This window comes from Phyllostomus discolor, chromosome 5, assembly GCF_004126475.2.
Source record: "Phyllostomus discolor isolate MPI-MPIP mPhyDis1 chromosome 5, mPhyDis1.pri.v3, whole genome shotgun sequence".
NCBI classification, from domain to species: domain Eukaryota; kingdom Metazoa; phylum Chordata; class Mammalia; order Chiroptera; family Phyllostomidae; genus Phyllostomus; species Phyllostomus discolor.
The window spans coordinates 71,128,908-71,146,979 of NC_040907.2; the positions used below are offsets into that span (position 1 = coordinate 71,128,908).

The 18,072-nt window shown below is 37.6% G+C and overlaps 1 protein-coding gene across 10 annotated transcripts in view; it reads right to left on the reverse strand.

Moving 5' to 3' along the window:
- EVI5 (ecotropic viral integration site 5) overlaps positions 1-18,072 on the reverse strand; it is a 200,669-nt gene that overhangs the window by 118,068 nt on the left and 64,529 nt on the right. For all 10 annotated transcript variants that reach the window (XM_036026426.1, XM_036026422.1, XM_036026423.1 and 7 more), the window contains 4 exons: positions 15,385-15,528; positions 14,327-14,416; positions 14,116-14,213; positions 2,740-2,800 (listed from right to left, as the gene is read on the reverse strand). In XM_036026426.1, coding sequence (XP_035882319.1) covers positions 2,740-2,800; positions 14,116-14,213; positions 14,327-14,416; positions 15,385-15,528 — 393 coding nt within the window. The remainder of the gene's footprint in view (positions 1-2,739; positions 2,801-14,115; positions 14,214-14,326; positions 14,417-15,384; positions 15,529-18,072) is intronic.

Sequence of the window (18,072 nt, forward strand, 5' to 3'; positions counted from 1 at the left end):
TGGAATATTTCTTAATTTTTGAAATATAAAAAATTAATTTCTCAATAAAAATAAGTAAGAATTTCTAACACCTCCCATTTGCAGGGCTCTATGCCCCACAGTATAAATTTAAATACAGATTTAAATTTATCAGAGATTATAGATTATAAACTATCAGATTATCACTCCATATATTTGTCTTACTAAAATGGAAGACAAAGATTATTCTTTTTCAAAGATTTGTGGGTTGCACTAATATAAGCTAGAATTTTAATATTTTGTACCTCCTTGCCCTCAGGTGGAACAATAGGTTGGAAGAAGACAATGATAAAGATGTTTCTAATAACTAATTTCACACAGTAAAATGTAAGATTCTCCATATGAAAACATTATTATAAAAATGTTCCTATATAGCACTTTCAGAGAAGTGGTAGAAAATACTTAAAAGTCACATCTTGATCAGAGAGGTGACTGACATATAATTCTTAAAATAAAAAGGTCATCAACCCAAAGGTCTTAGGATTTTAATTAGAGTAAAAACAGTGGACACTTTAAACATATTGTATAATATCAAAGGCTGATTTTTTTTTACTGCTGTATCAAAACATCAAATAATTTGATGACCATGCTATGTGCTTATGTAAAGAACAGCACAAGACTCTGTCCCTAAAGCTTTTTTAGGAGAACCAAAGCAAGAAAGTATTAGTTAACAAAACTCATTCCCTCAAAAAAAGGACCTTGATGGGAAGGAAAAACAGTGAGTAAGGAAGTGGCATATCCCAATTTAGAGAAAGGCTCAAAAAACACATGCTAATTAATTTTAAGTAAGGCAATCATTCGATCATAACTGATCCCATAAACAATGTGGTCATCTGATTCTGACTGAGATTGAGTTTCGAGGTCCAAGTAAAAACCCAGACACATCCAAAACTAAAGTGAAAAAAAGTACAGTAGCACAAAAATTCTGTGCCTTTATCTTTTATCTGTGACAGGGTGGGGAAGGAAGCAGGAGGAGTATATAAAAAAAAGAGATGGATATGGTACAAGAGTAAAAACGAACTACAGGCAAACCAGATCCTATAAAAGGAACAGACTACCTTTGAGATCAGCATACTTTATTTACCTGATATGTTCCACTAATATTTTTAACTTTCTTTTTTCTCCATAAATAACTATGCCATCTGTTTTTTGCCTAAGACACATGGAGCTGGCAAGCAAAAATATTTTGTGATTTAACTGAATTAAAACTTCTCCCCACCAAAAAAAATTTTTGGAAAATAGCTGCAAATATAGGCTAAAATCTGCTAACAATCTTTTCAAAAAGGCTTTTTGTTATTCCTACATTCATGTGACTTAATTTTATAAAAAAAAACTTCTTCAAAAGCAAGAACTGTTCATAGACCTGAGGTTTTTTGTTTTTGTTTTTTTTTTCCAATAACATAGCATGGTGAAATGAACAGGATGGCTTCCCCATCCTCAGATTCTTGATCTGCAGTTCCGAATATTCCTGGTATGCGATAACCCATACTCTCTCCCCACTCATCAGGATGACGTACTTTTTATTTTCAGTAGGTTGAAGTAGAGGGTATGATTTAATGTTACCCTTACTCATGGTACCTAAAAGAAAAGCAAATGGTAGAGCAGCAGTTGGGTGACAGAATTTAAAAAAGGAGGAAAAAATATCCACAGGGGTCTTTTCTTTCTTTCTCTCCTTCTCTCCTTCTCTCCTTCCTTCCTTCCTTCCTTCCTTCCTTCCTTCCTTCCTTCCTTCCTTTTTCTTTCTTTCCTCTCTGTCTAAAAAATGTAGAAGTATCTATTTCCAATGACAGAAATGGAGGACAAAATGAAAATTAAACATCTAGAGAAGGAGACAGAGTTAATGACAGGCCACACAGAAAAACAGGGGAGATCAGACAGACACACAAAAACAGTTTTAAAAAAAAGCAGAGTCATTCAAAAAATATTGTTTGTTTCTTTTTTGAGGGGGGCAGATTAACATATAAGAAATTAGATTGGCCAGTCCCTGAGTTCCTTCACTAACTCATGGTCCTAGCTCATCATTCCCGTCCTAAAATATCAGCATAAAAGCCAAAACAACTTCCCTTAACTCCCACGTCAAACAATGCCAAATATCCTCAACTCAAGAATTTCTGGCCTTACGGGGGGGACAAATAATAATTTTAAGGTACAGGAATTTGAATGTCTTTTAAATTGAAAATCTGTTTCTCTGGAGAGTAGTTCAAAAGTATAACCTTTGCTTAGTGATGAAATAATTGAATTAGCCAAAGCTTCCTGCATCTCTAAAGCAGCCATAATTAGTTCTAGTGCAATGATTTGCTCTATTTGGTCTACTTTAGACTATACTACATTAGTCTCAGCATGCTATACATTATCTTTTCCACAACATTTTCATTTTCATTTTAAAATTTTCATTTAAAAATGTGCTTAAATGGAATAATTATCTTCCCCATAGAAGTATTTTCTCCTGATGATCCACCAACATATCCAGAGAAAGAGAAGAGCTGCTCTCCTTTATATCAGAATAAAAACCACTCTGGTCACATTTCTGGTTTTTGAAATATCTATTTTTGCCTATAATTAGTAGGAGGGCAAGTAAATTTATCCTTAAATAAGTACAAACATCTTTGCCAAATGTGCTATAAATAAGTAACAAATACATCAACATAACCTAACATCAATTGCCAAATAACTGGCTTTAATCAATTTATATTCAGCACTTTTAAGCCCTGAGATGCTTACTTTAATTTCAACTTGCTCTTCCATTTCTTTAGTTTTTATGGTAGTGTATTCCTTTTCAAGCCTAAGAAGAAAAAAAAATAAAGGTATGTTTTCATTCAAAAGTAGTCATAAAATTATAAAATTTAAAACTGTATGTTAACACAGAATATAATTTCATTAAGTTACCCCAACTTGTAACTTGAGATATTTAATATAAGAAAAATCATTCAAATAGTTACATGAATTATTACCAAAAAATTACTTTACAAATAACAAAAGTAAACTTTAGAAAAGAGATTCTGAAATCGAATGACACACATGAACTAATTACTAATTAGCACCAAAATATTTATTTTTTGCTGATCTGACAAAAATCAGTATAATTTTGACTTACAAAAGAATAATAATAGTAATTACCTATACTTTTTGCTCCAATGTGACTTTTTAAAAAAATCAGGTGCCTATAGTTATATATAAGGATTATAACCACCAAAACTTAACCCACGAGATGCTACCTTATTATGCAACATGACCAATAAGATGCACCTCTATTATATGACCTATATATTTATGGTTCAAGACTAAGCACTCATACAACATGGTTATCAGTGTGTTGGCAGCTGTAATTTTTTCATTTGATAATCTAAGGGAAAAGAGGTCAGTACCCCTAACTAAATAGTCAGGTATTATACGTTTTAAAAATTCTTGTGGCAGGCCCTGGCTGGTGTGGCTCGGTGGATTGAGTGCTGGCCTGTGAACCAAAGGGTGTCGGGTTCAATTTCCAGTCAGGGTACCTCTCTGGGTTGTGGGCCAGGTCCCCAGTAGGGAACATGTGAGAGGCAACCACACATTGATGTTTCTCTTCCTCTCTTTCTCCTTCCCTTCCCCTCTCTAAAAATAAATAAAATTTAAAAACATTCTTGCAGTGCCCTTGCCAGTGTGGCTCAGTGGATTGAGCACCTGCCTGCAACCGGAAACGTTGCCAGTTTAATTCTCTGTCAGGACACATGCCTGGGCAGAACAGCCAGAAAACTAAACTGTATGGAAGTCTGACAACTAAGGTGTTAAAGAAGAAACATTCATCAGATAGGCAGATGGAAAGGAGAAGACACATAGCAAGGCAGCGATTAGCAGATTGGACTGGGCAAGGCAGTGGCTGGCAGACCAGGCAGTCCCACATTTTCATGCAGATAAACTGGGAGGAACAACTGGGAAGCGAGACAGACCATGCAACCCAGGGTTCCACCATGGGAAAAGAAAGTCTCAAAACCTCTGACTGTAAAAACCTGTGGGGATGGCAGTAGGAGAAACTCCCAGCCTCACAGAGAGTTCCTTGGAGAGACCCACAAGGTCCTAGAATGTACACAAAACCACCCACCTGGGAATCAGCACCAGAAGAGGCCAATTTGCTTGTGGGTAGCAGAGGAAGTGAAGAAAAGCAGGGCAAAACCCAAGCAAGTAGCATTGTTCCTTCTCTGATCCCTCCCCGACATACAGTGCCACAATGCAGAGAAGTGGGTGGCCCCTCCCTGGCCAATACCTAATGTTCCATCCCTTACAATGTAATAGGTGCATGAAGACAAAAAAAAATATGGCCCAAATGAAAGAACAGATCAAAACTCCAAAAACAGAACTAAGCAATGAAGAGATAGTCAACCTATCACATGCACAGTTCAAAACACGAGTAATCAGGATGCTCACAGAAATGGTTGAGTGCAGTCGCAAAATGGAGGAAAAGGTGAAGGCTAAGAAAAGTGAAATAAAGGAAAATACACCAGGAGCCAACAGTGAAGGGAAGGAAACTGGGACTCAAATCAACGATTTAGAGAAGGAAGAAATAAACATTCAACCAAAACAGAATGAAGAAACAAGAATTCAAAAAAAATGAGGAGAAGCTTAGGAATCTCTGGGACAACTTTAAATGCTCCAACATCCGAATCATAGGGGTGCCAGAAGGAGAAGAGGAAGAGCAAGAAATTGAATACTTATTTGAAAAAATAATGAAGAACTTTCCCAATCTGGCCAAGGAAACAGACTTCTAGGAACTCCAGGAAGCTCAGAGGGTCCCAAAGAAACTGGACCCAAAGGAAGCATATACCATACTGACTTCTCAAAAGAAACCCTGCAGGCAAGAAGGGACTGGAAAGAAGTATTCAAAGTCAGGAAAGGCAAGGACCTACATCCAAGATTACTCTATCCAGCAAAGCTATCACTTAGAATGGAAGGGCAGATAAAGTGCTTCCCAGTTAAGGTCAAGTCCATGGAGTTCATCACCACTAAGCCCTTATTATATGAAATGTTAAAGGGACTTATCTAAGAAAAAGATGGTAAAAAATATGAACAGTAAAATGACAAGAAACTCATAACTATCAATAGCTGAACCTAAAACAAACAAAAACAAACTGAGCAAACAACTAGAACAGGAACAGAATCCCAGAAATGGAGACCACATAGAGGGTTTTCAACGGGAAGGGGGAAAAGAGAAAATGGAGGAAAGTTACAGGGAATAAGAAGCCTAAAAGGTAGGTACAAAATAGACAGGGGGAGGTTTAGAACAGTATACGAAATGGAGAAGCCAAAGAACTTATGTGTACAATCCATGGACATGAACTAAGATGGGGGAGTACTGATGGGAGGTGGGGTGCAGGGCAGAGAGGAATAAAGGGGAGGGGAAAAGGGAGAACTGTAATAGCATAATCAGTAAGATATACTTTAACAAATAAACAAATAAATTGCTGCTTTAGAAAGTAAAATAGTAAGGTACCAACAGAGAACTAATTTCACAGATTTTATTCAGCCCTAAACTGACAAAAGAACTACCCATCCTATCCCCCTCAAATTAAAATACATCTGTAGAGTTCAAAGAAAAGAAGAAGCTTAACAACAGAGATACATTCTGAGAAGTGCACTGACCCATTAGGCAATTCTGTCATTGTGCAAAAGCTCAGGAGCCATGTAGGCTGTCTCTGGAGCACACCCATTCCTTTTCTAGGGCAAGAAATTTTTTTTAAGATTTTTACTTATTTGTTTGTTTTTAGAGAGGAGAAGGGAGAGAGGGAGAGAAACATCAATGCATGGATGCCTCTCACATACCCCTAAACTGGAATATGGCCTGCAACCTGGGCATGTGCCCTAGACTGGGAATTAAACCAACAACTCTTTGGTTCTCGAGCTGGCACTTAATCCATTGAGCCACACCAGCCAGGGCTAGGACATAAACTTCTCAATTTCTTTCTCCTAAACTCTAAGGGGCCAAATGAGACTTACAACCAGGGGAACAGCAGGCAGCAGCAGCTCATCCTGGGCTTATCCCTTAAACCATCTCCAAGGCCCCCTTTTTCTCTGACTTTCCAGTGAGCTAAAAGCAGCCCTATCTTGGCTCACTTCTCTCGCTTCTTTCGTACAACATTTCTAGGGAGTCAAAGCAGAGCACTGCTTCAGCGCTCTCCCCTTACTTTTGCTACCCTAAGCTCTTCCTCAGTTCTACTGTACCCAGCTTTAATAAATCCACTCTCAGAAAAAAAACAAACAAACCTTAGAGCCATGAAGGACAAACACAAGATTCAGTCAAGCATGAGAAAACGATGCAATCAAGAAACAGTACACAAAAGATGTATGAGGCATGACATGGCATGCTGTTTTATGGCAAACTTTTAAAAAAAATTAGTAGTAAGCATATATTCTAAAATAACAATTAAAAGAATAATAAAGCAAATATATGAACCAGTAACAGTCATTTATTATCATTATCAATTATTATGAACTGTACACAATTGTATGTGCTGTACTTTTATAAGGCTGACAGCACAGTAGGTTTATTTACACACACACATGGATGATACACTGCACTATGACATGACCCTGGCTATAACATCACTACGTGATTGGAATTTTTCAGCCCCATTATAATCTAACGGGACCACCTTTGTATATTCTGCCCATTGTTGACCAAAAAACATCGTTATGTGACATGTGACTGTACTAAAATTTACTAACATTTATAATGGGGCTAAAGAGACAGCTATTCCTAACAGAATTCCAATTAATAAACATAGAAAAAATAAAGCAAATATAAAAAGCCCTGTCTGGGTAGCTCATTTGGTTAGAGCATCATCCTGATACGCCAAGGTTGTGGGTTTGGGAAAAATACAAGAAGCAACAAATGAATGCATAAATAAGTGAAACAAGAAATCAATGTGTGTGTTTGTCTCTCTCATCAATAAATAAATAATTAAAAAAATAAAAATCTCCATTAAAACTTCACAATAGTAACTGCCAAGGGCAAGAAAAATCAATGGATTCTACAATTAGTGAATAAAAGTTTAAGCATAGTCTCAAAGTATCTCTTCCCAAATATTTAGCAATTACAAAGGGAAAAATAGTAAATTTATGGTACAGAATCCTAGCAGACAACATCTGAGCCAAGTGACCAAGGCTAACATCACCAGTAATCACATAACATAGGATGCACTAAAAACAGCACCTCACTTCAGCAGTATCCTTTCCAGGAATGCAGATCCTCAACATAATCAGCAGAAATCATCAAACACACCCAAATTTAAAGACATTCTACAAAATAACTAATCATCTTGTTTCAGAAGTATCAAGGTCACGAAAGACGAGACAAGACTGAAGCACTGTCACTGCATGCAGGGTAATAAGAAATGACACACATACAGTGCTGCATGTGGGGGAGGGGACGGAGAAGGAGCAACGCTGCTTGCTCAGCTCTCAGCTAGCTTTTGGGGACAACTATAATAGCATAATCAATAAAATATATTAAAAAAAGATCCCTGGCTGGCATAGCTCAGTGGATTGAGCGCGGGCTGAGAACCAAAGTGTCACAGGTTCGATTCCCAGTCAGGGTACATGCTGGGTTGCAGGCCATGACCCCCAGCAACCGCACATTGATGTTTCTCTCTTTCTCTATCTCCCTCCCTTCCCTCTCTAAAAAAAATAAATAAATAAAATGAATAAAATTTTTTAAAAAAAAGGTGACAAATGAGATATACTATTTTTACAACTCTAAGTGTAAAATTATCATTTAAAAATTTACAGGACATACAAAAATTAGTCCCAACAAAGTATTTTTATATCTTGCTCTTGACCAAAAATGTTAATATCAAGTTTAATGATTCTAAATATTAACAAGACCAGGCCCCAAATACTTAAAGCTGCTTTTAAAACTTAAATTCTCCCTCAAAAGTAAAAACCTATTATTCACTATATATATATAAAATCTCATTTAGCTTATAGTAACTTTTATTGGGGTAAATATGTAAAACATAAAATTTATCATCTTATTTTTGAGTGTACAGTTCAATAGTATTAAGTACATTCATAATGGTGTACAGCCATCACCACCACCATTTCCATACCACTTTTCATCTTACAAAACTGAACCTCTACCCATGATGTAGTAACACCCCATTCTCCCCTTTCCTGACAACAACTATATTATGCTGTCTCTATGATTACAACAGTAAGTAGCTCATGTAAGTGGAATACATAGAATTTATCCTGTTGTAACTGGCATATTGCTTCCAGCATAATGTCCACAAGGTTCATCCATATTATACCTATGTCAGAATTTCCTTCCCTTTTAAGACTGAATTGTCTTGCATTTGCTGTTAATACAATGAATTCCACTGTATTTATACACCACATTTTGCATTTCCATTTATCCAGCAATGGACACATAGTTGCCTCCATGTTTTAGCTAATATGAATGCTGCTGTTATGAATATGGGTGTACAAAATATCTTTTCAAAACTTATTTCATTTTTTGGAGCATATACTCAGAAGTGGAATCACTGGATTATATGGTAATGCTACTGTTAATATTTGAGGAACTGCCATGTTTCCAGAGCAGCTTTACCATGTTTCATTCCCAGCAACAGTGCACAAGGGTTCGTATTTTTCCACGTCCTCAGCGACACCTGTTATTTCCTAGTTTTGTGATAGAAGCCATTGTACAGGTGTGGAGGTGTATCTCACTGCAGTTTTAATTTACATTTTCACAATGATCATTCATGTTGAGCATCTTTTTATATACTTATTTCATTGGTCATTTGTATATCTTCTTTGAAGAAATGTCTATTCAAGCCCTTTGCCCGTTTTTTAAATCCACTGTTTGTTTTTTGTTGTTGAGTTTTAGGAGTTCTCTATATATTCTAGATATTAATCTTTAATCAAATAATATGATTTGTAAATATTTTCTTCCATCTTCTGGGTTGACTTTTTACTCTTGAAAGTGTCTTAGGTTGCACAAAATTTTAAAAATTCATGAAATCCAATTTGCCTATTTTTTCTTCTGTTGCCTGTGCCTTTGGTGTCATACCTAAGAAATCATGTCAAATCCAACATAATGAAGCCTTTGTTTGTCCTATGTTTTCAACTATGAGTTCTACAGTTCAAATTCCTACATTTACATCTTTCATCCATTTTGACTTAAATTTTGCATATGGTGTTAGGTAAAGGCCCAACTTCATTCTTTTGCATGTGAATATATGCATGACCATATATGTGAGGGCTTACGTCTGGGCTCTCTGTCCCACTGCATTTGTCTATATGTCATACTATTATATAGACATACTATTCTAGCACCACAGTGTTTTGATTACTGTAGTTTTGTAGTAAGTTTGAAGTAAGTATGAGTCCTCCAGCTTTGATGTTATTTTTTAAAATAACTTTTTATTTTTCAATTATAGTCGACACATATTATATTAGTTTCAGGTATAAACATACTAGACATTTATATAACTTATGAGGTGATCGCCCTCATAAATCTAGTACCCATCTGATACCATACATGGTTATTACATTACTGACTATATTCTTTATGCTGTATCCTACATTCCCATGAGTATTCTGTAACTACCAATTCATACCTTCTAATTCCTTCCTCTTTTTCACTCATCCCCCAAACCCCTCTCACCTAGAAACCATCAACATGTTCTCTGCATCTATGAGTTTGCCTGTTCTATTTTTTCGCCCATCTTGTCTTTCAGATTCCACATTTGAGAGAAATCACACTGTATTTCTCCTTCTTTATCTGACTTACCTCACTCACCATAATACCTTCTAAGTCCAACTATGCCATCACAGATGGCAAGATTGCATTCTTCTTTATGGTTGAGTAATATTCCATTGTATATAATGCACCACCTCTTCTCCATCCATTCATCCATCTAGGGACACCAAAGCTGCCTCCATATCTTAGCTACTGCAAACACTGCAATGTGTATGGATGAACACATCTCCCCAAACCAGTGTCCAGGGTTTCCTCAAATAAATACCCACAAGTGGAATTGCTAGGTCCTTCTTTGTCTCTTGTTATAGCCTTTGTCTTAAAATCTATTTTGTCTGGTATACATATTGCTAACATGGCTTTTTTTGGTTTCCATTTTCATGGAATATTTTTTTCTATCTCTTTACTTTCAGTGTGTACATGTCTTTAATCTGAAGTGAGTCTCTTGTAGACAGCATATATAAGGGTCTTGTTTTCTCATCCATTCAGCCACTCTATGTCTTTTGATTGCAGCCCTGGCTGGTGTGGCTAGGTGGGTTGATTGCCAGCCTGAGAACTAAAGGGCCGCTGGTTCAATTCCCAGTCAGGGCACATGCCTGGGTTGTAGGCCAGGCCTACAGTTGGGCCCACAGTTGGGGTGTGTGAGAGGCAACTGATCGATGTACCTCTCCATGTACTGATATCTCTCTCTCCCTCCCTCCCTTCCCCCTCTCTAAAAATAAATAACATCTTTATAAATAAGTAACCAAATCTTTAAAAAACAAAACATAATTTTACTTTCTAATTTGGATGCCTTTATTTCTTTTCCTTGCCTAACTGACCTAGCTAGAACTTCCAGTACTATTTTGAACAGAAGTGGCAAAATGGAGCATCCTTGCCTTGTTCCTGATCTTAGAGGAAATACTCTTAGTCTTTTACCATTCAGTGTGATATTAGCTGTTTGTTTTTTTTCATACATGGATTTTATTAGGTTGAGATAGCTCATCATAATCCTAGTTTGCTTAGTGTTTTTTTATTATGAAAGAGTACTGAATTTTGTCAAATACTTGTGCTGCATCAATTAAAATGATCATGCAGTTTTTTTCTCCTTCACTAAGTTAATGTAGTGTACTGTACTGATCAATTTTCATATGCTGAACTATCCTAGCATTCCAGGGATGGAATAAATCCTATTTGGTTGTGGTGTATAAGCCTTTTAACATGCTGCTGAATTTGGTTTGCTAGTATTTTGTTGAGTATTTTTGCATCAGTGTTTAGAGGGTATATTGATCTTTTAGTTTTCCTGTACTGTCTTTACCCAGCCTTGGTACCTGGGTCATGCTGGCCAGTGTCATAGAATAAGTTAGGAAGTATTTTCTCCTCTTCCACTTTTTGTAAAACTTTGAGAACTCATAGTAGTTCTCCTTTAAATGTTTGGTAGAATACACCAGTGAAGCTCATAAATTGACTTGCTTTTGCAACTAATTTTAATAACATAATTCTCAACTCACATCATAATATATTTTCTGAATTAGGAAGATCTATAGAACTATGTCCTATGTGTTAATGTAATTTCATGTTGCAGCAGCAAAGATACTGAGAACTGTCAGCATATAGTACCACTATCACTTTAAACCATTTTGTAATTACAGAAACTAGTGTAAGAAATGCTAACTATGACTCCAGGCTAAGATTTGTTTAAGTGATATACAATAAATAAAAATATAAGTTCATAATTCACACTTTATGACTTTCTTCCTGGTTGTGATAATCTTGAATTAACTCAGTGGTCCCCAACATTTTTGGCACCAAGGACCAGTTTTGTGAAAGAAAATGTTTCTGGACTTCCGGCAAGATGGAGGAATAGGTGGGCGCACCGTACCTCCTCGCACAACCAAGAACAGAACCACAATAATTTACAACAATGATTTGCAGTCATAATATCAGAACTGTCAGAGGATTTATCTAAATGGAAGTCGGACAGCCTAGAAGTTGAAGTAGACCCATACATCCAGACTGGTAGGGGACTACGAGCCGAGCAAGCGGGCGCGGGGCTGGCGCGGGTCGCAGGCGCGCGTAGGTCGGGGGAAATTTGGCGCAAAATCGGCGCGACAGCAATCTGGGACGCAAGAGCGCAGCGGTGTAGCGGTGATCCCTGAGTACGCAAACAGCGGCTGGGGGAATCAGTGGGGCAGCGACTGGGAACCAGGGCAGAGCTCACGGCCCAGAAGCCTAGGGAAGTGTCTGACTCCAGGAGAACGGAAGGGTCGCCATTGATCCCTCCTGTCCCCGCTCCTGCCCCTGCCCCTGCCCCCACATATAACGTCACAAGCTAGCGACTGGGGCACCCAGCACCGGTGAACACCTAAGGCTCCGCCCCCCACCATAACAAGAGCAACCAGACCAGAGAAAAAATAAATAAATAAGTAAAATAATAGGAGAGACAGTGAAAGATGTAAGACATGTTTCCAGCAGAACAGATCAGACCCCCAGGACTCATCCTTTTGAGTGACCAAGAAATAGCCAATCTATCAGATGCACAGTTCAAAACACTGGTGATCAGGAAGCTCACGGAACTGGTGGATTTTGGATCCAAATTACATGAAAAAATGCAGACTACCATAAAAGGGATGCAGGAAGACACACAGAGGAGAGCCAATTGTGAAAGGAAGGAATCTGAGTCTCAAAACAACACAATGGGCCAGAAGGAAGATAGAATCAACCAAGCAGGAGAGCGTGATGAAATAAGAATTCAAAAAATCGAAGAAAAGCTTAAGACCATCAAGGACACCTTTAAACGTTCCAACATCCGAATTATAGGGGTACCAGAAGGGGAAGACCAACAAGTGGAAAAGTTATTTGAACAAATAATAAAGGAGAACTTCCCCAAACTGGCAAAGGGAACAGTCTTCCAAGAAATCCAAGGAGCGCAGAGAGCCCCAAAGAAGTTGGACCCAAGAAGAAACACACCAAGGCACATCATAATTACATTAGCCAAGGTAAAAACGAAGGAGAGAATCCTAGAAGCAGCAAGAGATAAGGGGACAGTAACCTACAAAGGAGTTCCCATCAGACTGTCAGCTGATTTCTCAAAAGAGACCTTACAGGCAAGAAGGGGCTGGAAAGAAATATTCCAAGTCATGAAAGACAAGGACCTACATCCCAGATTGCTCTATCCAGCAAAGCTCTCATTTAGAATGGAAGGGAAGATAAAGTGCTTTTCAGATAAGGTCAAATTAAAGGAGTTCATCATCACCAAGCCCTTACTTTATGAAATGCTAAGGGGACTTATCTAAGAAAAGAAGATAAAGAAAAGACATGTATAGTAAAAGGACAGCAAACTCACAATTATTAACAACCACAAGAAACTAAGTAAAACCAAAAGAAACTAAGTAAACAACTAGAATAGGAACAGAACCACAGAAATAGAGGGCACAAGGGGGGGCTAGCAGTAGGGGTGGGAGGAGGAGAGAGGGGGAAAAGGTATAGAGAATAAGTAGCATAGAATGTAGGTTGAAAATAGATAGGGGGAGGGCAAGAATAGTATGGGAAATGTAGAAGCTAAAGAACTCATAAGTATGACATATGGACATGGACTAAAGTGGGGGAAGGTGGGTGGGAGAGGGGGCACAGGGCGGAGGGGAGTGAAGGGGGAAATGGGACAACTGTAATAGCATAATCAATAAAATATATTAAAAAAAAAAGAAAAAGAAAAAAAAAGAAAATGTTTCCACGGACCAGGGGTCAGGGGGAGGTGAGGTAGAGACAGGAGGTGGAACTCAGGCAGCATTTCCAGCGGTGTCCGTGGACAGGGGCAGGGAGGTTGGGAACCTCTTATTAAGTGACACTCTGGGGTCAACTGAGAAGAAAAGAATGTCAGTGAATTGGACCACACCATATAAGTGGTTTTTAAAATGATAGCATACTCACACATATATACTTACTGGGTTTCTAATTTTAATCCATATGAAATGAGAAGAGGGAATTTTTTTAATTGTTTGAAATTATAAGAGAAAGTTTATTCAGAAAGTTCAGAGGCAGTAAAGTGAAGCAGCTGGACTATGTAGGCTCAGGAAACAAGTTACAGAAGTAAAAGGGCCCTTGGAGCTTAAAAGAGGGAAAAGCAAAGGTATCACCTGGGGGAAAGTAGGAGGGCATGGGAAAGGAGAGGGCATGGGAAAGGAGAGGACATGCTACCTAGAGGGAGAGGAAGGGACAACGTGCGCAGGAAAGGAGGCAGGGGGTTTAACTACCAAATAAAACACTACTGTTATATAAACTGAGGAGGACAAATACACTTATCAGTAGAATGTTTTGCCACTCTTATTTAATTTCTTAGATGCTTCAGTAAATCCCTATAACTAAAAACCAAGATATAAAATACTTACTTTTTCATTTTTTTTGAGTTATACTTGACTTGGTAAGCTGCCTGGATTAATTTGTCTGGACCTCCATCAAACTGATGTGGGATGACCTTCTGAAAGTGCTAAGAAACAATAAGAAAAAAACATAAGAGCTATGTAATGCCTTTGCTATTAATTATTACTAACTAATTAATAGCAAAATCTAAAGGCATTCAAGAAATCAGAACTGACTTACCTGCAACATCCCTTCCATGTCCAGTTGCATCAGTTCTGCCTGATTCATTTGAAGAAGTGCTAATCCCACTCGAAACACTATTTCTAAACCCTGAAGAAACAAAGTATATAAAGCCAAATTTCTCTTACTCTTCCATCAACAAAAACTAATTATTCAAAAGTATAATAAGGTAAACATTAGGGATCTAAACTAGAGCTTAGCAAATATTTCCATACAGCTGAATAATAAATATTTTAGGTTTTGTGGGCCATATGGTCACTGTCACAAATACTCAATTCTGCCATTGTGGCCCAAAGCAGACAGAGACAACACATCAACAAATGGGTATGGCTTTGTTTCAAGAAAAATTTATTTAAAAAACAAGTGGAAGGACAGATTTGGCAATACAAACCAGTACACAAATCACAGTTTGCTGGCTCCACACTAAACTAATTTAGCTAGATAATACAAATTAATCTTAATAAGATGTAATTAATTACAATTAATATTGGGTTTGACTAAGATGTAATCAACAATAATCCTTTCAAGTGCTACCTACCACTGATCACCTATTCTTACCTTCCTACCTTCCCATTCAAGATACAGAAGACAAAGGATCACTACTACATGCCAATGATAATTAAACAAACTACCTAAAATGTGTTCCTGGAACAGAAGAAATTTAATTAGATTCATTATTTTTGTCTTTGGATACCAGAGGCACTGCAACATACTAACTGTAGGGCAAATTTTTTCTCTCACTGATACTCACTAAATCAGTCAGGAAGTGATACTGAGGTTTCTCCAGATTTTGACTGCCTAGATCTGAATCCTGTTTACTATATTGACTTATGTGTTTGTCCATAGACAAGCTAGGTACCTAATATTTCTCTAAGTTTTGGCTTCCTCATCTATCAAATGGGGAAATGAACAGTACCTAACAGGGTTGTTACAGGTTTAAATGAGATCATCCATGTAAACAGTTTGGCATGGGATATATGGATCTCCTTTATTGTTCTCCTCACAGCCCGGCTCTAATTAACTCAATGATTCCTTGCTCAGTCTGCCCATTAGCTTACCTCAGACATAAAGATATCAAATATCCTTGTTGCAATTGGTAGTGGAAAAGTTGTAAGAAAGATAGTCAGAAACCAGGATGATGCATACATTGAGGTGTGAAAACTCTGAGACTGAAAATGTATAAAGAGCTCTGGAAGATGTTCCTAAAGAGAAGAAAAGAATTAGTCAAAACACAGTAAAATTGATTATTTTAAACCAGATCATTGTATGTACACTAGATTAGCCTATACCCAACAAAAGATAAGATAGGGCATCATATGGAAACATTAAGATATAGAAAATGATATGACTGGGACAGTGGTGGTTACTACCTGGGAAGAAAGGGAAAAGAATGTACAGTTAGGGCTTTGGCTGTATCTATAACATTTGATTAACCAAAAGAAAAATTAAAGCAAGTAAGTAAAATTTGTATATTTGTCTAACCTTATTGGTGGGTAGATGTGTATCTGATATTTTCTACAAACTATAATGTTTCAAACTTTTTTAAAAAAGGAAAGAAATATTATTTTGAAATACTTTCAGAGGCTATCTACCATTGGTCACCTTATCTTCCTGCCTTTCACCCAAAATACAGATGCTTCTGCCACTCTAGCAATTCAAAATACAAATCACACATTAACTGAAAATAAACAAAGAGCATTTAAGGGCTGATAAAAATAAGCTTACTATTTAAAAAAAAACAACAATTTGAGGATCATCTCAAGACCTACTTTATCTGTCTTTACAATTTAAGAACATTTTGCGTATCCCTTCCTCCCACCACACATAGAAAAGACAGGGAATTTTAAAAATTCCTGTGGGTAAGGCTGCCAAAGAAAAGGAGACTCCTAAAAACAGTGATCATGCCAGCTCAATCAATAACCTGTATTCTTAAATTTTGCTTATCTAACTAACATTTAAGTAAATGAAGGTATTTATGCTATTACTTTATTATTTTTTTTAAATTACTTTATTGTTGTTCAATTACAGTTGTCTGCATTTTCTCCCCACCACTCCTCCCCACCCCAGCCAATCCCACCTCCCTCCCTTGTTTCCACCCTCCCCCTTAGTTTTGTCCATGAGTCCTTTATAGTAGTTCCTGAAAACCCTTCTCCCCACTGTCCCCTCCCACCTCCCTTCTGGCTACTGTTAGATTGTTCTTAATTTCAATGTCTGTGGTCATATTTTGTTTGCTTTTTTTCTTCTGTTGAGTAGGTTCCAGTTAAAGGTGAGATCATATGGTATTTGTCCCTTACCGCCTGGCTTATTTTGCTTAGCATAATGCTTTCCAGCTCCATCCAAGCTGTTGCAAAGGGTATGAGCTCCTTCTTTCTTTCTGCTGCATAGAATTCCATTGTGTAAATGTACCATAGTTTTTTGATCCATCCCATTTACTGATGGGCACCTAGGTTGCTTCCAGCACTTGGCTATTGTAAATTGTGCTGCTATGAACATTGGGGTGCATAGGTTCTTTTGGACTGGTGTTTCAGGGTTCTTAGGATATAATCCTAGCAGCGGAATTACTGGGTCAAAAAGCAGATCCAAAATGGAGGAAATTCCATAGTGTTTTCCACAGTGGCTGCACCAGTCTGCAATCCCACCAACAGTGCACTAGGGTTCCCTTTTCTCCACATCCCCTCCAACACTTGTTTGTTGATTTGTTTATGATGGTCATTCTGACTAGTGTGAGGTAGTAGTCATTGTGGTTTTAATTTGCATGTCTCTGATGGCTAGTGATGCTGAGCATGTCTCATTTTCATATGTCTCTGGGCCCTCTGTATGTCCTCCTTGGAGAAGTGTCTGTTCAAGTCTTTTGCCCATTTTTTAATTGGGTTTTTTGTCTTCCTGGAGTGGAGTCATGAGTTCTTTATATATTTTAGAGATCAAATCCTTGTCTGAGGTCATGCTATTATTTTAAAGACAATATAGTAAACTTATTTTTGTATGTAAAATACAAAAATTAAATCCAGAAAGGTAAAATATTTCAAAAGTATTTTTCACTTAATTTTGATTCCTCTTCTTTTTACCCTCATGCAGTCACTAGACTGAGTCTTCAACTTGCAGCATAAAAGAATGGAAACATTATTTTTTTAAAAAGATTACCAGCCCTGACTGGTATAGCTCAGTGGATTGAGTGCCAGCTTGTGCACCAAAAGGTCACTGGTTTAATTCCCAGTCTGGGAATCGAACATGTCTGGGTTGCCGGCCAGACCCCCAGTTGGGGGGCATGAGAGAGGCGACCATACACTGATGTTTCTGTCCTTCCCTTCCCCTCTCTCTAAAGTAAATAAACAAAATCTAAAAAAAAAAAAAAAAAATGGCAGTAGTGCCCTGGCTGGTGTGATTCAGTTGGTTGGAGTGTCTTCCTGTAAACCAAAAGGTCACAGGTTTGATTTCCAGTCAGGGCTCATGTCTAAGTTGTGGGTTCGGCTCCCAGTCAGGGTGCTTAAAGAGCCAACCAATCGATATTTCTCTCTCACATCAATGCTTCTCTCCCTCCCTTCCCCTCTCCCTAAAATCAATAAGCATGTCCTCTGGTAAGGATTAAAAAAAAATTACTAGCTCCCAAAACCAAAACATAAGATAAAAAGAGGAAGGCAGGGGAAAGAGACAGAAGAGGCAATCTCAAAGGAAATGAACTGACATCATAATGTCATGGGCTCCTGTAAGACAGCATAGACTACATAACATTAGGCTATAATAGGGCA